At 37.5% G+C, this 24035-nt stretch overlaps 1 protein-coding gene across 1 annotated transcript in view; it reads left to right on the top strand.

Moving 5' to 3' along the window:
• Positions 1-23811, top strand: part of VIPR2 (vasoactive intestinal peptide receptor 2) — a 52357-nt gene extending 28546 nt beyond the window's left edge. Inside the window, exons 4-12 of the mRNA XM_009870659.1 lie at positions 2166-2263; positions 7229-7370; positions 10600-10750; positions 11650-11710; positions 12898-12967; positions 17428-17519; positions 21074-21203; positions 21290-21331; positions 23088-23811. Of these exons, the coding sequence (XP_009868961.1) occupies positions 2166-2263; positions 7229-7370; positions 10600-10750; positions 11650-11710; positions 12898-12967; positions 17428-17519; positions 21074-21203; positions 21290-21331; positions 23088-23261 (960 nt within the window). The 3' untranslated portion in view covers positions 23262-23811. The remainder of the gene's footprint in view (positions 1-2165; positions 2264-7228; positions 7371-10599; positions 10751-11649; positions 11711-12897; positions 12968-17427; positions 17520-21073; positions 21204-21289; positions 21332-23087) is intronic.
• Positions 23812-24035: the final 224 nt, after the last annotated feature.

The raw sequence follows: 24035 nt of genomic DNA, 5'->3' as shown, positions 1-24035 counted from the left end.
AGACCATTAAGGCTTCTATTTGTACGCTCAGTAGCAATATACTCAGTAGAAATGGGGTCTGCAAGTGCCAACAAGATAATAACAAATTATATCGTGGAACTGCTGTGGATCATTTCTAAGCCTTGCACTATATTTGCAATTCCTAATGTGCACAAAGTCAGGAAATAAAATTAATTTTCATCCAGAATACTGTGACGTGGACATGAGTTGCCAAATTGTTAAGTCATTTATTGGAGCATCCTTTTTCTGTAGTTTTGCAGAGCAGGTCAAGTTGAATAAATGAAGGAGGGTACCCAAAGTGTTTGCCAGTGTCATTGGTACCGTGGGCTGTTGTAATTGCTGCTGAGAAGCTGTTCCCAGAAAATTGCCTGGAGGCTGCCTGATTTTCCTTGTGCTATGACAGAAGCCAAATTCAAGAAGTGTGGCAGTGGTCTGCAGTGGTAACCTGTAGGCATTGTTTTTCGAGCTGTCCAAAAATGAGCCAAACTGGGGAGTATAATTCCGCCATTCTAGCAGAGGATTGAGGGGCAGTTCTTCTGATTTCATGCAAAATTATGTTAATTTTGAAGAACATATTTTTAGAATTGTATTTGAAAACTGTTTTAGAAACACTCTTCGAGAAACATTGGACTAAGAGTCCTATTTAGCAAGCACAGGATTCATGTGAAAAGCCAGGATTTTTGAAGGGCATCTAAGTGCAAGCATTTGTACATTCTGGGTAGCTACACTTTAATTAGTCATTTTGGGACCTGTAGAAGTATATCCAATTAAATCTGTTCTAACTGCCTACATAGATACAAGAAGGGCTTCCTAGAATGCTCCATGAAGAGACCCTACATTGCCTTAGACGTTTGTATTTGCTGTGTAGACGCCTGATGCAGCCTCCAATTTATGCCCAGAGAGTCCCTAGAAATGCAGTGGGGCTCTGCAAATACATAGCAGACTCTTTACAGAAAGTAAGGGACACCGATTTGAGGGGGAAAAAGAAAAAAAAAAAAAAGAAAATAAAGTGATATTTAACCAGGATTTTAACCAAGGAACTTTCTTATGGACATTTTAATGGCACTGGAAGCCTCAGTAAGTCCGTATTTTCCTTCTCTGTCTCTACAGTAAATTAATATTATGTAAAGCAAATGGCACATTAAAATGTCAGAAAGACCTTCACAGCTTACTTCTCTAATGAAAAAAAAATATTTCTGATTCTATAAAAATAAATATATTATTTGCTTTTCCTGTTGCTCTCTTTGTTTAAAGTATTTCTACCGTGTTACTTTTTCCAGACATTGTTTGAGAAGGTGAGTGATATAACCATGTGCACTAGATATTCAGATTCTGTCTGCCATACGTAACTCGTTCTATATACTGCTATGAAAAACTTTAATTTCATAACATAGAAAAACCTTTACAGTTTTAATATTTTATCTACCTTGAGTGGAAAATAATGTCAGTCTAATGAATTTGTTGTAGGCATAAATGAAGCAGCAGCTTAATTCTGAGAATACTTAGCATTATTTCCCTTGATGTTGTCATTCAGAATAGGATTTCATGTAATATGTAGCTGGTAAAATTACAGATAACTGTAGTTAATCAGCAGACTGTGCACTTCAGTCTGCTTTCCCTATGTTGAAAAGTTTCCTTTCCAAGTTTTAGCAAATAACTTTACTAAAAAAAGAAATGGTAGTGTGAGTCAAAATTCAATAAAGTGTTTGAACATTTAGTTTAGGAAATTATTGAGACTTAACCATGTCTTTAAAATTCTTTAAAAAGAACAGAAGGACTGAGAGATTCTCTCTTCCAGAGATAACCCATTCTTTCAAACTGTGGCTCATTCTTGCCAGTTTGATTGTATTTATGGAAGTTGATGAATATGATACTTTCTTTGACTTCCTTGATATGGGGTAACCAGCTGAAATTACACCAGCTTGTGTGTCTAAGTTTTGAGTTCCTGAGGCTGAATTTTCTACTGAGGTCAATTGGCTTGAGATGTTGCATTGCAAAAATATGTTGGAATAAAGATACAATGTTCTCATCATGTACTGTAGAGCAAAGAGTGAAAATAATGCTATTTATTTAGCCTTCAGAGCTAATTAATGGAAAATTATATCAATTCACAGTCAATTTTATGTATCAGTAACTGGTTTCTGCATATATATTTTTCTGTGCAGGTCAACTTCTATGTAAGGGTGAAGGCAATTTATACCCTTGGACACAGCGTATCTCTGATTGCTCTTACAACGGGAAGTATAATTCTTTGTCTTTTCAGGTATGTATGTTTCATGAGTAAATATGAACAATGATAAGATGCCAGATTGTTCAGTCGTTTAGAAAACCCATCTGTTTTATACTTTTCTCAGTTAAACAGCTGCCAATAATGTAATGCTAATTTGATTTTTCCTAGCATCAGTGATATTAAAAAAAATCAAAGCACTCTACAAGTTTACAGATATTATAGCCCATGTAAGAAAGAATGGTCATTTAGGAATGAATTATATAAAGCATTTTCTATGTGATTATTAAAATCAACACCTTGAATTGCTCTGGAAAATTAGTAGTATGATGGTCTCAAGACTGTACCAGTGGGCAGCTATATTTTGCTGAAGCTTTTGAGTGGTCCTCCAGGGTACTGTAATCAAACGTAATCAAATTCATTTCTCAAAGTGGGTTTGTAGAGGTATGGATAATTGTGCTGAAGGGTAGTGCTAGGTGTGCAATTATTTTAGGCAGTCTTAGGAAAGGCAGTAGTGTCTGTTGGTTTTGCCTAATTTCTGGAAGTTAACTGAGACTGAAAGGAAACTGGTAAAAGAAGTTGCAAAATGGTATTATTAGTATCATAGCTTTTTTTAAGTCTCTCCACCTTCATACCTTTATGTATCAGTTCTAGCTGTCTAATAAAATAGCCTTTATATTCTTCATCATAAACTTCACACAACTTTTCCTTTCCACCGTGCACCAAAAAAACCAAGAAAATGCATCTCTCAGATTTGGGAGAAAAGAAGTACATGCAGAGGACAGCATGTTGCTTATCAGAGCCTCATTCCTCTGATGAACTATTCCTATGACGTGTTCTGTAAGCCTTTTAGTCTGCCATCACATTTTCTCAATATTGAAATATGCAGAGACTATTCAGAGCAGATACGTAACCCATAATTATATTTGAAATGTCTTTGAAAAAATTGAATTGAGTCACTCATGGGTATCTTCTCTCTACCAGCGAACGCTACAGGCAGAGCGTGCATTTTCAAAACTGCTAAAGCCTAATAAGATATTTCAGGTGGTATTATAGACATCCGAATGTTGTCCATCACCAGAAGTCAGTTATAACAAACAGATCAAGTATTGCAGAAAATAATTTCTCAAAACCTTCTGCTTCAGTGTGAATATCCAAGTTGAAAACTCCCCAATGTCTCTGTTGAGTCAGTGGAAAGACAGATCTTTTCTTCAGTGGGGGAAAAAAGGTCTGCTAAGTCTCCCCCTAAAAAGACCTGTTTCTCTGTTATCTATGGGGAGCATAGGGGCCTCCTCACATAGTGAATTGAATTAAGAACCCAAATAAGTTGTAAAAATACCATATATAGTTTCTCAAGTGTGTAGCCAGCCCCCAGTTAGTACGGAAGGCAGCAGCAGAAGCAATTGTCAATTATCAATAGTAGAAGTGAGTGCAAATGGCTATGTGTTTTTAGGACATTCCATACATTATAGTCATTTTTAAGGACGGAGTTTGGAAAACAAGAACGTTTCTGTGAGTTTTAACTTTTCGTTACTCAGCTGGTAACACCTCCTATCCAGGGAACATACTTTGCCCTGAAGGGCCCCAGGGTTCGTCGTAGAATGTCAATATACTGTTCATGTAAAAATCAGTCAGTCACCTCTGAAACACATTTACCTGTGAACAAAACCAGCAAACTTCACCTTGCTGTGTTTGAAAACGAGAGCAAAGAACAACTCTTCTAAGTGAAACTATCTAAAAAAGATTTGGTAGTTAAGTAGCGAGTCAAAATACACAAGTTACTAGGGCAATAGGTTTGTCGAAATCCTGGCTTCATCCAGCAGGATTAGAACACTGATATTAGTAACACAAGAGATTATTAAAATTATACCTGGCTGGATTTGTGTATGTATGCTTCAGATTGTACCGCATTTAATACTGAATATGTGCAGTATTTTTGGTAAAAGAAAACATGGAATAATGTAGAATTTAATTTAATTGTAGGTAATGTGTTCATGACAAGGAAGTGAGAATTCTTTTATAAGTGGTATGACATGACTTCTGCAGTCCATTATCTATCGTTACGTATCTGTCTGGCAGAACAGATACAGCCTCAGGCCTTTGCATTTGTTCACAGTATCAGCTATAAGCACATGAAAGGCAGAACTCTTGGGTAGGGAGAGTTGTTTCTGGAAGTTTTCGTGCAGATGCTATATTCTGTTTTGCATTTCTTCCTAAGAACTGGACTTGATTTAATATTTACAGAAACATTATATGGGTTCCCATCATTAATATCTGTAAAGCACACATTTAGAAGCATTGTAAAAGGAAGGGATTTTGTATCTGGCTAATCTTTTAATCTCAAAAAAAGCATAAAATGCGAGTATTTGTAAATCTGTTGCCAGACTAAGCTGACATCATTTTTCAAGTTAGTAATGGTGCCACTCCCCACATAATACTCTGTGTAGTTATAATTAAAGCTAATTGACAACTTTCTGGCACCATATTTTCCTGTTGGAGGTTGCCAGTTTGTCAGGCACATTCTTGCTTCTGCAAAATTAATTTATAGACAGTAAAACTAATAATTTTAGTTTAGTCGAAAGAAGTTTCTTTACCCTTCTTAGAATACATGTTTCTGTTTGTTTAGTTTGAATCTCTAAGTGTTAACATTTCATTAAGTTTTAGAGAAGTCAAAACCAAAATGATTGAAAATAAATATATTTTGTAAAGGGTTGGTTTGTTCCAACTCGGAGTGAAAATAAATTGTAGAACAGCATATTTCTCCGTAACACTGATGTTCTGTATCTTACCATAGATCTTACTATACTTCCTTTGGGGTTACTCCTGTATAACAAAACATTTGGAAAAAAAAAGTCAGTTTCTCTGATAGGTGTTTCTTACCAAGAAGAAAAATAGGAATATCCATCATTTCTATATGATACGCTCTCATGTGCATCAGCTGGCCCTGTACTCAGCACTGGTGAGGCCACACCTGGAGTACTGTGTTAAATTTGAGGTGCTGCAGTACAAGACATTGAGGTGCTGGAGAGGGTTCAGAAAAGGGAAACAAAGCTGGTGAAGGGTCTTGAGAATAAGTCTTACAAGGAGCAGCTGAGGGACTTGAGGTTGTTTAGTCTGAAGAAAAGGAGGCTAAGTAGAAACCTCCTCACTCATTACAGTTACCTGAAAGGAGGTTGTAAAGAGGTGGGTGTTGGTCTCTTCTCACAAGTTACAACCAATAGTACAAAGAGGAAATGGCTTCAAGTTACTCCAGGGGAGGTGAAGGTTAGATATTAGGAGAAACTTCTACACTGGAAGGGTTATCGAAGACTGGAACAGGCTGCCCAGGGAAGTGGTTGAATCACCATCCTTGGATGTATTTAAAAGCTGTCTAGATATGGACATGGTTTAGAAGTGGGCCTGCTGGAGTTAGATAACGGCTGGACTGGATGATCTTGAAGGCCCTTTCCAACCGTAATGATTCTATGATTCTACAAACTGTCTGTAAGCATTCCTCACATGGTAGTTTTGTTTTAGGAGGTAGTCATATTAAAGGAATGAGTTTTGTTTCATTTCTAAAGAACAGCATTTCTTTGTTATTCTGAATCATCATTCATACATAAAAGTACTTTCTTGCTCACTACCTCCAAGCTTTGATTTGAGACAGCCTAATCAGGGGGCCGGTTAGCTTAGTCAGTTGAGCGTGGCGCTAACAACGCTAAGGTTGCGGGTTTGGTTCCCATTCGGTCCCAATGTGTTGCCTGATCTAGTAAAGAGGTGACGTCCCTGACGGCAGGGAGGCTGGATTAAAATGATCTCTAAGGTCCCTTCCAGCTTAGGCCATTCTATGATTCTAATGTATATCCAACATTTATTATTTCAGTATGGGATTGAAGAACTAATAATCTAAATTAGTTCCTCAAGAAAAATATTTTCCTGTCATTTGCAGCTTGCACGTATCTCTGAATTCCGTAGGAGCATACGACGTGGTTCCATGCAATAGCAGTATTTTGTTTTTTCTCAGAACCTTTTCCAGCAAAGAGCATGCATAGCCACAGAAATCCCTGGTGGTTAGTGAGATGGATCTGTTTTTCCTACACTTGCTGTCACTATCCTTGCTTTAGTAGTTTAAGAATGGATTATTTAGTGTTTGGTAAAAACCAAAACATGAAGGCTACTTGGAAGCTGCCACTGCACACCACTATAACATCCTATTGCATCTTCATTTGTTCTTTGCTCGTGCTTGCTAAAAGGCCCTGGCTTCGAGTCTGTTTTTGGGTGCAGTTCAAGGTGCTGGTTTTAACCAAAAAAACTCCAGCCTATTAGCAGTTTAGTTTCTAGGATTTTGCTATAAAAATAGGTCTGTTAAACGAGAAGATCTTGAAGGGAATGTCTTTTAAGTAACTTGCTTCCCCTGAGCACAGATTCACTTAATTGGAATATTTTGTCATTTTTTGTCAGACTTTCACATGGCTGCTAGACTAAAGAAGATAAATTTTACAACTCACTGTGTACGAAGGATAGGCAATCTAATGTTTTGAATGCATTTTTTCCCTTGTTCCTGCATACACTCACGTCGAGGATGAAAAGCTATTACATAGCAAACTGCAGGAGTTAAACAAAAAAATTAAACTAGAAAGTGGCGGAGTGTCTGAAATTTATTCAGGATAATTAGAGTTTTATTTGCAAGAGAAACATTGGCATGGGTGCACACACAGAAGGATATAATAATCTATGGTTATTGTTAGATTATGTTAAAGTGTGAGAGAAATACCACTGGGAGCTTTTGGTCTGTGATACTGAAAACGGGTAAGATATTTTACTTGTACATTTTGGACAGCTTGTAGTGATGATGAGGGTAAAAGAAAACAGCAAGGCAGGACTGACAGTATGACAGAGGAGGAAAGGGTAAGCTCTTGCTTAAGGTTCGTATTACTAAGAAACTACTAGATAGTAGTACAAGTCTGTTCAAGAGCTTTCTGTCTCAAAATCTAAAATGCCTTTTTTTAAATCTCTTCTTAGAAAACTTCATTGTACTCGGAACTACATCCATCTGAACCTGTTCCTCTCTTTCATTCTAAGAGCAATCTCTGTATTAGTCAAGGATGATATTCTTTATTCCAGCTCCAACACAGCTCACTGTCCAGAGGATCAAACCTCATGGGTAATAAACCTCACTTGCTGCCTGGTGTTATACTGTTGTGTCACTAAATTGTCCTCCCTGATGCTTTTGAATATTTAATAGTACCAAGCTGTGAGTATAGATCATTCTGTAGAGAATATAATGTCTATAAAAATATAATGTCTATAGAAATAGCCAGAGAAAGAAGGTTTGTCAGGGTCCAGGAGCTGGACACGTGTCAATGGAGGGAGAGAAATGAGTCAGTGATTTAAATATTGCAGGAGTTTTTTTTATTGACTCCTCTGTACTTTTTGGATTTGACAGAAATGTTGTCATCTGCATTCTTGGCAAGCTAATTTGTTTACCGTATTTGCTGACACAGAAGTTAAAAAAATCCCAAGTTTTGCTGTTAAAAGATTGACTGCTGTATGATATCCCCCATTCTCTGCCTCCATTGTTTCAGTTTAAAGTGCTGCAGAAGATCCCTACAAATATTGCTGAATACCTTCTGAATTTAATTTACTACAGTTTAACCTTGTGAGAAAAAATATAAAGAAGATATTCTTTTATCAATGAAGTCATATTGTCCCAAAGCATAAAGTTCTTAGCAACCTCTATGTATAAATTTGTAATCTGGGATATTTCTAATTAAGAGAAATAGGTTCTGAGTTATTAGACCCAAAGTAGGCAAAGTAGTTAGTAGGCAGACTGCCAGGGGTTATCAGAAGTTCTTAGGTCCTTGAAAGATTGGTCAATGGACTCCTAAATTACTTTTCAATTTCTGCAGTTTCTTTTAGTCTCGGAGTATTCTTAACTGCAGAGCCTTGTGCTTTCCTGTCTGAATATCTTCAGTTTTGTGGACTGTTGAGTAATTTCTGGTGTGTTATATGTGGGGTGATATGACAGCAGCATGGCAAGGCTGATCTATCTTGCCCTGGCTGGACGGTACCTTTCTTTCTTATCGGCATGCAGGGTTTGCCCCGTTTGCCACATGCATGTGATGTTCCACAGTTCTGCTGCACACACAGGTATCTCAAAACACACAGTGCAAAATGCGATGTAACTGGATTCTGGATCTGAATGACACAGAGCCATAATTTTGGCTAAATCTTTACTAACAGAAACCTTAGTTGTTCAGCATCTGGAGATACACCTGATACATGATTAGTTGCAGGAGGAAGGGAAAATATTTCGATGCAGGGTTCTGGTACGTGAATTGAGAACATAATACAAGCGAGTATTTGAATTTAAAAACTATTACAAAAATTTCAGACTTTGCTAATCTGGTTCTAAGTAGTCATAAGCATAAAGTCAAATCTCAGCTTGCATTTTGAAGTGTTTAATTTTCTTTGTATTAAATTTTCTGGCCTGCAATAGATAGACCTTCACTAGATGCAAAGTCTAGAGGTAAGATTAATTTTATCAAACAAGATGACTGAACCAAGCTGTTGCTCTGGGCTTCTGTCTTTCTTACTGGACGGTTTATCCATCTGCTTTAAGACTTTCTCTGGACATGCCTTTCTCTCTTCATGAGCTGTATAAAGGAACTAATTGGCTAGTAGGTAGCTAACTTTGACCAGAAACCTTGCTCGTATGCAGCTAAAATTAGATTAAATGAGTTCAAGCCTTTGGGTTCTTACTTAGTTGTGTAGGAATTTATGTTAGTTGGGATGCACTGAGATATCTGAGATACCACAAGGAGCTGATGGATACTAGGAAGTATCTCTAGGAGGTCTCTGTCCTTGTGGCTTAGCAGCTGGTGACTGGGGTCCCTGAGGGCATCTCACTCCAAAATAGACACCTGTGTTTAAACAGAGGAATCATAGAATCATGGAATCATAGAATGTTCGGGGTTGGAAGGGACCTCTAGAAATCATCTAGTCCAGCCCCCCTGCCAGAGCAGGATCCCCTAGGGCAGCCACACAGGAACGCGTCCGGGCAGGTTTTGAAAGTCTCCAGAGAAGGAGACTCCACCCCCTCTCTGGGCAGCCTGTGCCAGGGCTCCGTCACCCTCACAGTAAAGAAGTTTCTCCTCATGTTGAGGTGGAACTTCCTATGTTCTAACTTAAACCCATTATTCTTTGTCCTGTTACTGGGCACCACTGTGAAGAGACTGGCACCTTCCTCTTGACACCCACCCATCAGATATTTATATATATTAATAAGATCCCCTCTCAGTTGTCTCCTTTCAAGGCTAAACAGCCCCAGTTCTCTGTCTCTCTTCACAGGAGAGATGCTCAAGTCCCTTAATCATCCTCCTAGCTCTCCATTGGACTCTCTTCAGTTGGTCTCTGTCTCTCTTGAATTGGGGAGCCGCACACTGGACACAGTATTCCAGGTGTGGTCTCACCAGGGCAGAGTAGATCAATGACTAAATGAGTAAGTTACCTACTTAGGTATTCGGTGTACTTGGAATTTTAGCAGAAACAGTGGATGTGTGAAGGGTGTTTTAAAAGGGGAAGGGAGTAAAGCAGGCAGAAACTAGAAGTTTTATTTAGTCCATTTTGTTTAGTCTGTAACCTTCACCATATTATCACATTGCTCAGCTCAGTCTCAGCAGAAACATTTTTATGTTCAGTTCTCACATCCCAGACTTCTGCTGAAAACTACCAAAGTAGCAGCAGCCAGCACTGTGGAACATCAGCGGCACAGACATCTGAAAATTAATTCTGAAGAGCAGCACACAGACTCTAAGTATACTGGGATTTCATTTTATGATCCACATGTGTTCTGTTAATTAAGAAACACTAAAGCATTTCTAAAGGGGAAAACATAATTTTTAAAAATAACAGTCAAACTTTTTCTTCTAGGTCTACTTATAGTATTCATCATGTCAAGTTTTGGTTTTCAGTCATTTTTTGAAAAATTCGTAAAGCTGTTAATTTTTACTATATTAGGAAGGTAGCAGTTATTTTAATGTATTTATTAGCCACCCAGTAGAAGATAATTTAATCTACTACGTATTAATTATCTATTGCAAATGTGTGCATTTATTGATAACCACCACCTTTTACAATATTTATGCTATGAAGTTTTCAAAATTTCTGAGTGAATTTACTGTGAGAACCACCTAAGTAAATTTTTTATAATTCCTTTTATATATATATCTAGTAACATTTAAAATATCTCAATTTGCCTAACGAAAGAGAAAAATTCTGCTGTACTTAGGTTACTAATATTACATGGAGAGTTAAGACCTACAGGATATATTAATAACAGAATAATACAGCATTTACCTGCAGCAACTTTGATCCCTATTCTCATATTTCAGGTGGGCTGCAAGGCTATTTTGGTGTTTTTTCAGTATGGTGTTATGGCAAACTTTTACTGGCTCTTAGTTGAAGGACTTTACCTCCACATCCTCCTTGTGCTAATATTCTCCCCCAACAGACACTTCACAATCTACCTGCTGATTGGCTGGGGTAAGATTTTAAACATCTTCTGATAATATTCTTTTTTCTCTATGTATGTGTCAGTCAGGTTCAGTATTTCATACCGAGGTAGTCATGCCTCACCAGTTCCTCCGTTCAGCTCCAGCATAGGTTACAGCCACTGCACCACGGGGGAGAGCAGGCACAAAACTGCTGAAACATAACTGCTGGCTTGCTCCTTGGCGTGGCTGTGACCTCTGCCACTCTGCACAGTGCCCAGGTGCTGTTCAGGAGATGGGATGATGCAAGGACTGCCACCACAAAACATATAGTTCAGGCTGTGCTAACCTGGAAGGAAAGAGGAAATTTAGCAGCCATAGGCTAGGCTACGCTATTTGCCTTTTTTTAAAAAAAAACAATACTATCCATCTGGTTTTAAATACATTTATTCCTTTCATTTCCAGAAAGTACAGTGATATTTATATAGAACACATTAAAACTTCCAGTAATAGGTGGTCATAAAACATTTAGGTATTGCTGGGAAATGAGAATAAACCAGTATGTGGGGATGGTTCCTTATGAAATGATTTACGCTTTGGTTTTATATTGTAGTCCTTGGAAGTGCATTGGGAATGCATAACTTGTATCTCTCTCCCGGTAGGTCACTCTGAGAGCTTGAAAGAAAACTAGGAAAGGCATGTTGAGTATTAGTCATTGTGGCTGTACTTTTATGAGAAATAAACCCACTTCCCTGCAGTCTTTGTTTGTAATACACTGCTTACATCATGTAGCGCATCAGATGAGCCTCCCTCTCCATTCATAAAACTGTTTACTATATGCTGTATATTTGGGGAATAAGTGTTTACTAGCTGGCTGAACTTACTTTTTTTTTTTTTTCTGTGGACTTAGATTTTTGTGATCATCCTCCAAACCTTTTTGTGATTTTTCAGGGATTCCTACCATATTCATTATTACGTGGACAGTGACACGAATCCTTTTAGAGGACACTGGGTAAGCTTGTAGGGGAGAGGAACCTTAAAGCCTCCAACCGTGCCAATATGGGGATGAGCACAGATATGGCAATAAAGGGACAGATGTTTAGGAGCATGTTTGTTTGAAAAACTGTAAGGGCAGGAGAGGACAGAGATAGGTTATGACTAATGTTACCCCTTGAGACCCACATTTAGAGCTATCTGGAAGTCAAAATCATTCTTGAAGTAGCAGTGAGGGTCCTTGCAAGGCACTGCAGTAAGATGCTGGGCATTTTAATTTGTTAACTAGCGACTCAAAAGATTGAAATCTAGATAACTTTGGGTATATCTAAGTTACATTCCCAGAAGTGAAGCAATGTGGGTAAAAACTATGGCTAACTTGGGCTGAGCCTGGCTCCTGGGATGGGAAGAAGCACCAAGATAAGAATTTTGTCCGAAGATCAGTCTTGCTGTTCCTGCTCGCCCCATGGAATGGAAGAGCATTCCTAGCTAGTGGGACAAACATTTTTCACACTCCTTTCAACCTAATATTTTTCAGTTGATTCTGTAAATAAACTGAAAAATCACATCATACATAATTTCTAAGTTCTCTTTGCAATACGTCAAATGTGTAAACCAAAGGCTAATTCTTTTTACCTTTATGATCACAGTTAGAGGAACTCTAGAGGGTATCACCCTTGATTAAGATTAATCTTTCAAAACACTTATTGCCAGAGTATTTGGACCAAAAGTGCTGAGCCCACAGTAAGGGTGAAATTTTCTTATTTCAGGCAAAGTTTTAGGTTCACTCTCATATTTTCCTAAACCAGTTCCAGCCCTCTGTAACCTAAATATTCCGCAAGGAATAATGTCATTTCAGTTGTATCAGTAAGTTGCTTTAGACCTTCCTGCTCCCTGGAATGCTGATTGGAAAAGTGTCCCTGGACAAAGTGGAACTAAGCATGGTTTCCCTAAAGACCATCGTCATCCTCCATGGTTTCTAATGGTACAGTCTAGTGTACCTGATGTTTCAGCTGAATTGTATATGCATATTAAAAACCAGGGAAATAAAATTAAAAGCAGAAAAAGATTCAATGCCAAATTCTAGGCTAGAACAGGCATTATTTTATTGTGCTTTGACTTGTATATGAGAAATACTTCTCCTCATAGGGCTTGCTTGCCAGATGATATTAATGTCAGCGTCATTTTTCCTCTTTTTTTTTATAGTTGCTGGGATACAAATGAGCATGGTGGTCCCTGGTGGGTTATACGAATACCAATTTTAATTTCTATTATAGTAAGTAAACTTTGAAGCATGAATTATAGATCAGTTCAGCATTGTGCAGTGCATATAGCCATTATTCTTTACTGCTAGTTACAGATAGGCAAGAATTCTATTTTAATGAAAAGAAATTGCGCTGTAGGAGAAATGTTAAACAGATGCCAAAGCCATTAAAATTTGTTGTCTTCAAAATTTATCTGCCTCCTATTAAATGAGCAGTTGCTTTTATTTGTATGTTGTTCTTTCTCTAATGTCTCTCCTGTTTATGAGCCTGGGGGAAGGAAAAATCTAATTATACTTTTCAATGAATTGCAGATTTGATTTTGCATGTAAATAGATAGTCCTGCAATTGAGAATCTGTTATTATTACAGCCATAAAGATGACTGTGTATATCTTTCTTTAATTGGCAGCCTACTGAAATATATATTGAACGTGAAGTATTTGCAAAAGAATATCACGTGAGAATGTTTCATGGGGCTTTTCCTATGTGAAACTCATTAGAATTACTGGAGTAGTGTAATAAAATTCCTGTTTGCTGCGATGATTGTGTAATTATCTTTGAGGGCAATATACTATGGTTATATGTCCATTTCTGGAAACAGTCATGGTGCAAGTTAATACATTTCAGGTACCCCTGCTTTATTTTTAAGATTTTAGTCTGAAAAATAAGGACGTTATTAGATTACACAAGATTTCAAGAATCCATGTTATGCTTGATCTTGCCTTTCAATCTCTGCTTGCTAAAAATCATTTTGAGAGAACTTCCTACAGTCATCAGAGTGAATTCTGCAGTGTTTAAAAAGGAAACAGAGTAGGCATATGTGTGAAATGATATAAGGTAAGGACTCACAGAAGAGGTATTTTATGATATGAAGAAATGGATGTGCAACAGAGCTACAGCATGAAGAGTGTGCCTCAAAGGAGCTGCAGAATGAGGGATGGTGCAGAGTGAAGAAAATATGCCAAAAGATAAAAGCAAATCAAACCACCTGGTGTTTACAGGAAGATGAAAGTCTGTTCTCTGAATGTTCAGTTTAAACAGCTATCTGGTAGACAGCTGAAATTTAATGTGCCAGAAAGCACAAAGAACTCCTAGACCTGGAAACAGAAGTTATCCAAGTGCTCATTGGCTGACTTGAATTGCAGCTGGATCTTAGCAAAGACTGGGAAATGAGACCTGAGTTAAGAAAATGTAGTACTGGTCAGCCAGCAAAAGCCCAGTATGTCCTAAAACAGGGACCGGAATCACTGCTGGAGACAGTTTGTGGTTTTATTACCAATTTGATACAAAGGGATTGTAAGACATAGGGAAACATTTTGCAAATTACCATTTTTGGCTTGCCGGTTGTACATGTTTAGGATCGGCTGTCTCCTTTCAGATACGTTTCTTCTCTTAAACAGCATGTTTTAGGGATGAGAGCAACTAAAGATGGCCAAGAGATTCTGCAGTGTGTACTGTGTGAAGCCACTTCTCCACTTAGATGATTCTTCAGCTGTTTGAACAACTTTATTTTATATTTGGGAAGTTAAGCTGTGAAAGGGATTTATAAAAGCAGTGATACTCACCCTTTCATGCTGGATAACTAGCATATCTTGTTGGAGCATCAAGCTACAAGCAGCACATAAATTGTTGCCTCGAGAAAAAATAGAAACTGAAGATTCAAATCTTTGAATAATGAGGTCAGTGCTGTCTGCCATTCAACAACGAAAAGAGATCCTTGCGAGTTATTTGAATAGGTACTGTGGAAGACTCATGGTGTTTCTCAATAGAAGTATGATGCACTTATATCACGCTCACTCACACAGGGCCTTCATTCAGCTTGAGAGTAGAAGTCTAGAAGACTCACAGAGAAGGTGACAAGGATGACCAGCAATAATAAGTGGCTTCAGCAGTAGGAAGGGCATCTGTGTAAGGAGTCAATGAGATGAACACAGGAAAACTTTGAAAGAAGCCAAATTTCACAAAAATAAAGGAAAGCAGAATGCATATGCTGAAAACCCTTATTGAGTGTCTTAGGTAATGGCATGAAAGAAAGTCTAAAGTATAGTTGATACTGAAAATCTTGAAGAGGAGGAAGAAGAATGAAGAGGGCTAGAATAGAGCCCGATTCTGAGGATGATGCCATGAAAATACTTTTGAAAGACATAAGAAATAATTTTTTGAAGGAAAAATGGTTTAACCTCATTAGATTACTCTTCATGCCATACTTACCCTCTTCCATTGATTCCTGTGTTAATTCCAAACATTTTCACTGCTTAGCAGATTACATGTGATATAAGGTTATTGTCGAACAGTAAACAGTATTCTGAGAGCAAGTTCTGAAGTCACTCCTCAAAAGGGGAATGGCTTCAGTTAATTCAGTGTGTCAGAAACCTTCCCTGGCATCTCCTACTGACAATTTTTGGCTTGAGAAAAGTTATTTGGCAGACTTCCATGCTTCATGCTGTACACATTTCAGAGTTATTTAACTGGGGGTGGACTATTCCAAATGGTTATTGTCGTGTTACCCGTATTCTTCATTTAGCAAATGCCTCCACAGCTGCCCACACTTCCATAAACTGCTCTAATTTGGGAAGGAGTGGTGTTTGGGTGGAAACAGTATTTCTGTCACATCAAAGTAACTGAGAAGTGTTCATTTTGTTATCTCACATAGCACATAGTGTAAGAGACTAAATAGCAAGAAAGAAGCAACATGAAGACAGTTTAAATGATAGATGCTCAGGCAATGTGTTAGACTCAAAAACTTATTGTCAGAAGAAGTCAATGGGTAGAGAAGAGTAAAGAGGCATTTGACATCACTCTCTTGTGGTTTCTCAGCATTCATATTATTTTTTCATTTTCCTGCTCTCAGATGTTTACTGAATAGTATTCATATCCTATTTTATTTAAAGATTTTATACTAATTTATTTTGTGGGACTGAAAATCTGCAATACTAAAGGTAAAATTCCAGAGCACTACTTGTTTTATTGAAACCTACTATTCTAAATCAGATATGTAATTTAAATGATTTCAGCAAAGGATCAGTTCAATAATAATCTTAGAGAAATTAATTTACTCCACTGTATTAAGTCATCGGCAGTTGCCCTCTTTAGATCTCAATACCCAATTTCTACTGGCTGGATTTACACGCTCATTATTGCCAAGGACTGTTACAAACTCCAAACAACGATGTATGTTTTTCGTTAATCCAAGGTTGTGCTTACAGACAGAAAGGTATATGTTTGAAAACAGACTTAAAAGTAATACATGAATGTCACTCAATAATGAGAGTCACCTGAGTGTAGTTCTGCAGATGATTTGATGCTTCAGAAACCAAATGGATGACAGTTTATTCTGTTACAGTCTAAACTAGGGATGCCTAGAACAAGAAGTTGTTTTTCCAATAGCGTTGCAAATACAGAAAAAAGATTTTCCCTTTTCTTATATTGTGGCCAAGAAATGTGCAATGAAGTGAAAGCTCTCTCCTTGTCCACTAATACTGGCTCCAGTGCATACGACAAACTAAATGGATATCCCTTGGTCTGTACCATTTGCTGTGGGAAGTCTGTAGATACAAACAGCAATAACTGGCTTCTGCCTGTTGCTTTTATAGAAAACTTGCAGCAGGAAAAACTTCTAACTCATCATATCATTGAAAAATGTGTATTAAATAAAGACCTACATTTTCTAACAGGGCTACATTTTCTAACAGTTCTTTTTCCTTTTTTAAAAATATTAGATATAACATAATATAATATAATGTAATGTAATATAATATAATACAATATAATGTAATATAATATAATGTAATATAATGTGTAAATAATATAGTATATAATAATTTTTATTAAATACAATATTATATGAAATAAAATAATAATACTCTTCTGTCTCAGAGGGCTGTCAGGAGAATTAGAGTGCAAGGGTTCAGTTCCTTCAGTGATAATGTCTGCATCAATACCCAAGACAGACATACTTGTGAGGCCCTTTTTATGCTTGATGGGAGTAGACAGATCATCTGTGCAACAATCTTCTCTTCCCTCAGTTTAGGCACAAAAATACTAAAAGTCAAGGTGAGAGACAAAAGGGTCAAAGCTGTGTATCGATTCCTGTTTTTCTTTGGACTTCCAGTGGTAACTCCACATGACAGTTTAGGACAGTGCTTGATTGCACCAAATCCAGTGTCCCATCCTGGAAGGAAATCTGACTTGAGCTGTGATTTTGGAAGGAGGGCATTTCTGCCAACTGGAACTTTTGAAACCTTTTGCCAGCCAGACTAGAACTGGTGGCCATGCAGACGTGCAACAGACGTATCAAATCCAGCGAGGCAAAAACCAAACCAGTAGGTTTGACAGTGTAGAGCTTGGTGTGTTCAGGCAGGAGGTACACAACAGCCACTGCTGCGCTGGTCTGTCTGCCTTGGTAAGCACTTCTTTGTGCCATGTATTGAGTGGAGAAGTCACAAGTCACCATTTTATTTGTTTTCTTTGCAGGTGAATTTTATACTTTTCATTAGTATTATAAGAATCTTACTGCAGAAGTTAAGATCTCCAGATGTTGGAGGAAATGACCAGTCGCAGTACAAGTGAGTCATATTTTTAGATATTATATGCAGGAACAAAATAATCTTTTTAACTGCTAAAATCTGCTATGAACAATTGCTGTGATATAATTACATTTACTTCAGAAGTACGTTTAGATGTGATTTAATCCAAATCTTATCACTATTCTGAAATAGGAATGAACATAATTTTTTTGTCAAACACTAAATTCAATTAAAAATATCTAAATTCTTAAAGACCAACAAGTTATTATTTTAATTTAATCCATGAATGAATATACTGATACAAAAAATATGGTGAGGAATATCTTTCTTCTAATGTATAAATATTTCATTGTGACATAACAAAAGTTACAACATCAAAACACTTAGCTTCAACCTCTTTAAAAAGTTTTTTTTTTAACTTTTAATTTCTACTATACTTTTTGTAGAATTATTTACGTATATTTTAAAAGCTGGAAAGTAATTATGTTACTCCCCAAAAAATGTATAATGTTTTATGTTGATTTAAAATAGCATCTTTATTTTTCTTGGGGAAAACAAGGGTTTCTTAATTTAGATCAACTAAATTTCAGTTTAGGGTTTCTTCTTTTGTGTTTTGGTGTGAACATGAAATCCTAACGTCTGTTGTTTACACAGCTTTAGAATCAAGGAATATTGGAGGACAATTTAAATGCATTGCTAAAATTGGGGGTGGTTTTGATTATGTTACCATACCAGTTGTTGTTTATTATAATAGCTACTGGATACTTTAATTCAAAATCAAGAGTCTATTGTAGTAGGTCTTATTTTAAAGCTGAGATATAGACACTAGAGTTTGACACTTCTGGATGGTAATATGATATTTCAGTGACAAAATATAAGATGAACACTGAAAACTCAAAACCATGCAAGTAACTTGTGAAAATGTGCTCCTGGTTAACACCTTGTCTTCATTTAAAAATTCTGAAATTCTATCCTAAAAGCAGGTAAAACATGGCGTGCTAAAGTACATCTTCAAAGCCAAGAAAAATAGGGCTTCACATGTTTTGTAAACAATGTGACACGTTTGATTCAAAAAGTGAAGAATTCTGATGCACCATAGAAAACCCAACACAGGCAGATTGACATAACCCTGTGCTGTTTGAAGTAACTTGTCGTTGTAGAGACGAACACGACACAACTGAATGGTATTAGAATGGCTCAAAAATGGCTCCTTTATTACAGAAAGGGTGTGCCTTTTATACATAGTCGAAGGTACTAGAAGAAGGTAGCGTGGCCTTTGCTTATAGGTCAAACGCTTGGTTTTCACATTCTAATTGGGTAACAATTAGCAGCTTCTGGCTGGGCTCATCCCCCCGGATGTTGAGGGAGAAAGTTCCGCAAACGTGTCCAAACTCAGTACACACAACTTCCCATCTTAAGGGTACACTGGGAATTTGTCAAGGTCAATGTCTTCAACCAATGCCAGGTTACCAGCAGTCCAGCTGCCGTCCCCCACAATAACTAAATGTGGGAGAACCAAATCAACTTAGATAAAATTATGTAGTTGCCACATTACTGTTTAGCACAATGACAAGCCTATGGGCAGGAAATCCCCTGAAGTTTACTCCTTGTGACAGGAATTTTTCTTTATTTCCATGTGTTATTTGTGTATTTTATAAAAATGAGGCATTCCCTTCCCATCAGTCCTGTCATTTTCCACATTTTAATGGTATAAAATATTCGTTAATACCAACCTTGTCCTTCATTATTAAGCCCTGCGAATTCTTTGCTTTTAGCATTTGATTGCCTGATTAAGTTTGGATTGAATGGTCTTTAGCCGATACCCATGGGAACAGCAGATTAACTTCCTCAAGAAATACTACATATACAGAGCAAATTAAAAATCTAGAAGGCTCGTTTTTCAAAATGCAAATGCATTTTCTAAAATACAGAGAAGAATAAGGCTATTTTGTCTGTCCCTTTCCTTAAATAAAATGTAAATGCAGTATAGAGAAAGTAACATCAGCTTGATAAAGATTATTAAAACAAGAATGGAGTGAAAGTGAAATACGAGTCTAAAATGAATACTACTCATGCAATTCACCATTTTTCTTCCTGCCTTCTGTCCCACTTGCTTGTACCTGGTTCTGTCATTTTTGTTGTTCCTTTTACTTTTGCAGTGTATAAGGTTAAGTTCAAATAAAATCAGTTTTCTATTTCTCTTGGGCAAACAGTAAATTTGCTGCCATCATCATCTCATCCAGTTGTAAATGAATTTCTTCTGCTAAGGAAATCTTATTTGTCCAGCTTAGTGGTATTACCTTTAGATGTGAGGGTTTTACTGTTACTGAGAAACTTTGCTGTCAGAACTGATTATTTCCGCATAAACAGATGCCGCCTCTGGGACATTATGACCAAAAGAAGACCGACACAGGAAAAGTAAAACTGCCTCACATACCTTATCTGTTAAAATAAGTGAATTCACGACAGCATCCTTTCATTGTTGTATCAAGTTATATTCATCAAGACAGTGATGAATTATGGACTCAACATTATAACTTCTTGAAATTTTCTGATATCAGACATAATCATGCATGACTGGCCCTGTATAATATATAAAGCTGATGATATTAGAGTGAAATAAATGGCAGATAAGTGATAATTAGGAGTTCATCGTTTCAGTGATTTCACAGGCAGTTTGTCAGAGCTTCTCTGCTTAATAATTTGAAGTTCACCTTCCCTAACTTCAGTAATCTTGTGCTAAAATGCATTATACAACTGGTGACATTAAAAATCAGTTAATGATACTTGCTTAATACTGTCAGTATAGTTATGAGATTAATACTGTCACTATAGTTATGAAATTTTTTACTGTTTGGGGGTGAATCCAAAATTGCTCATGAAAATCTCACAGTTGAGATTATTCTCGATTACATTTTGTAGGTACTGTTCGCATCCTGTGTATGTGCAATGTATAGACTAACCATACAGTTGCACATTTTAAGGAAATTATTAATTAATATCAATTAATATAAATTAATATCAATTAATATCAATTAATTTCAAAGCAGAGATTTTATCTTCTGTACAAGATAAAATCCATTCTACTCTGTACCCTTTATACCAGGTGAAAAATGTCTTGAGAGATCTGATGGCAGCTCGTGACACTTTGTCAGATGGGGTCCTGTGGAATAATGCAGTACAACCACGCCCCTGAAAAACATGTCACGAAACCAGGCAGGGAGCTGGACGTGTCAAAGAAACATGGCAAAGCACAGGTCCAACACCCTGCTGCTGTCCATTGGGCAACTGAAAAAGGGTCTTTTTGTTTAGAGAGACCTTGCAGCCTTTTACCGGCTTTTGGAAGAGTGCCAGGTCAACAAGATCAAGTATAACATGGGATTGCACATGTTAATTTATGAGGTTACTCTATGGGTAGTCTCACAGCAAGCCTGAATGGAAAACAGTTTGCAATGAATGACTCTTAAAGAGTGGTTATAAATCTGAAGTCATATGGGGTTTGTGCAAACAAGATTGCATCACGTTCTTATCTGAATAAAACAAGAGCTTATCGTTAAACTCCAGCTTTCTTCTCTTTTTTTTTTTTTGCCCAGGAGACTTGCCAAATCCACGTTGCTGCTTATTCCATTATTTGGAGTTCACTACACAGTGTTCGCTCTATTTCCTGACCGCAGTTCCAATAATTATAAAATAATCTTTGAATTGTGTTTGGGATCTTTTCAGGTAAATTTTAAAGTTTGTATTCAAAAGAAGTTTTATTTACCTAGATTGGTAATGCCTACTAACTAAGGAATGTTGTCTCTTTCCAGGGGTTGATTGTTGCGGTTCTATATTGTTTTTTGAACAGTGAAGTAAGTCTCACCTTTCCTATTGAGAATGTTAAATATTTTTTTCAGTGAAAGTGCCCCTGTAAGTCAACTCTAATACATGAAGATGTTTTAGATGTTTGCATTCCTATTTATAGAATATGTATGTGGCAGTATATATGCAACAGGAAAAAATAAATGTATATGGATGTAGAATATATACAACAGGAAAAAATGAATGTATACGGGTGAAGAGTTAAGAGCTCTTTGAAGTGTAATTCCTTACTAGTAAGCATGTCTTCTGCTCTTTAATTTGATCTGATTCTAGCTCTATTGCAAGCAATGTGCAGGTGTGGTGCAACAAGTCTAGAAATGTATCCAAAACTTGAAAGACCATTCAGTAAGTATTTAGGGGGTAATCTAATGGAATCTAACCTCCAGAACAGCAGATTTTCAGGAGTGCTCAGCATTTAGCAGCCTTCCAAATTTCAATGGAGGAAAATGCAAGGAATTCCTTTTTATGTCAGGCACTTTTTAAGGTAGAATATATATTAAAGAGCAGGCAGTAACTGACAGGAGGAATCTGTCTGAAGAAGACATCTGCTTGCACAGGGAATTGACGTTCAGGTCTCCCGACTGCTGTTCTGGTCTTTGATATTCATGAGATGACTGATTTCTGGCTAATCATTTGATTCTGTGCTTTAAGTACATGTGATTAAGAGCTAGATACCAAAAGCTAATGTTGCAGCACAAGTGATACAAAACTGATTTTGAAAGTGTCCTTGGGGCGTCTCCTCTCAGACAGTACAGACATACAGTATGTAGACATACTCAGTTTCATAATCTTTGTTAGCACTGATTTGACACTCTAGAGGGCAGGGAGGCCATCCAGAGGGACCTTGATAGGCTTGAGAGGCAGGTCTGTGCCAACTGCATCAAGTTCAAGCCAGTCAAGTGCAAGGTCCCGTACTTGGGTTGAGGCAATCCTAGGCACAAGTACAGGCTGGGCGATGCATGCATTGGGAGCAGTCTGGCAGAAAACTGGGGATACTGGGGGATGAAAAATTGGACGTGAGCTGGCAATGTGAGCTCACAGCTGAGGAAGCCAATCATATGCCTCATTAAAAGAAGTGTGGCCAGCAGGGCGAGAGGGGTTACTGTCCTCAATGCAGTGACATGGCCCTAGTGGGACCTCACCTGGAGTACAGTGTCCAGCTCTGGAGCTCTCAACAGGAGAAAGACATGGACCTGTGTCCAGAGGGGGGCCACAAAAATGGTCGGAGGGCTGGAACACCTTTCCTGCGAGGACAGACTGAGGGAGTTGAGGTTCGGCCTGGAGAAGAGAAGCCTTTGGAGAGACCTTGTTGCAGCCTTTCGGTATAAAAAGCAGGGAATTAAAAGAAATGTGAACAAAAAACTTCTTAGTGGGACCTGTAATGACAGGACAAGGGGTAATGGTTTTAAACTGAAAGAAAGTAGATTTAGATTGCATGTAAGGAAGAAATTTTTTCTGCGAGAGTGGTGGAGACACTGGCACAGGTTGCCCAGTGAAGTTGTGGATGCCCCTTCCCTGGAAGTGTCCAAGGTCAGGTTGGACGGGACTTAGAACCTGACGCAGTAAAAGATGTCCCTCCCTAGGACAGGGATGCTACCAACTCAAACCTACCCAAATCCCTACCAACTCAAACCATTCTATGATTCTATTCCTAGAGGTCCATATTTGATAGCAAATAAACATGGAAAAGTTCCTTATGTAAAAGAAGATTTTTCAGTTATCTTTTGCATTTTCTTTTTAACACAGGTGCAAGGAGAGCTGAAAAGAAAGTGGCGGAGTTTGTGCTGGAAGCAGACAGCAGGCAGAGATTACAGACTCCACAGCTCTTCGATTTCTCGAAACGGATCAGAAAGCGTGTCTCAGCTCCACCGGAATTCAAGGGCTCAGTCATTTATGCAGACAGAGACTACGATGATATAAATCAGTTAGACCTCCCAGAACATGAAAAACTGTGGGTTATATCATTCATTATGCAGCTTGATGTGATATTTTATAAAATGTACAGTTTAGCGCTTTGCTTTTCTACATGCTGGTATTTGGGAAATCAGTTTGTGCAGCTAACCAGTTAATAACACTTGCCCCAGTTAATAACCAGTTAATAACCTTCCCTATCGATGTTTTCTGTTCTTTTTTAACTGTATTCATATTAATTCTGTTGTTCTTTTGCTGTTTACCAGCTGTAACTATTCAAAAACTCATTTATTATAAATGGTCCCTTTACCTTCCAACACGTCTACAAGAGACATGTATGGTATCCTGTTCAGTGCAGACTGCTTTGATAACTGTTGAAAAGATGGAAAGGAAGAAAATTTCTTACACTTTATTTACACTTAAGAAAGCATTTCTTTCCTTAAGGACTAGCAAATTCTTTCCTTATTATGAAAAACAAGAATAAAGAAATGTAAGACTGTAATTAAGTGCACTGGGAGTTTAGTGTGCTAATGCAGGAAATCATTTACATTTATACAGAGGGATAAAGGGTAGTATTTCTTGGCTAATTGTATAAATTTCAGAGGTTACTTTCCACAGAGTTTCATTCCAATCTTTTTGTTCTTTTCAAAAGTGTCTGGTTTTATGTTTGTGTGCAGAAAGTAGGGCTACCTTTGCAGTTCATCCAGAAAAGTCTGCTGAAGTAGTTTTGATTAAAACATCGGCATTTACCAGTATTGCTATTGCAATCACCACTTCTCTTCT

Source organism: Apaloderma vittatum, unplaced genomic scaffold (genome assembly GCF_000703405.1).
Source record: "Apaloderma vittatum isolate BGI_N311 unplaced genomic scaffold, ASM70340v1 scaffold17240, whole genome shotgun sequence".
In the NCBI taxonomy this organism is placed as follows: Eukaryota; Metazoa; Chordata; class Aves; order Trogoniformes; family Trogonidae; genus Apaloderma; species Apaloderma vittatum.
The sequence above is the reverse complement of the archived record's forward strand: the minus strand, read 5'-3'. Positions and strand labels throughout refer to the sequence as shown.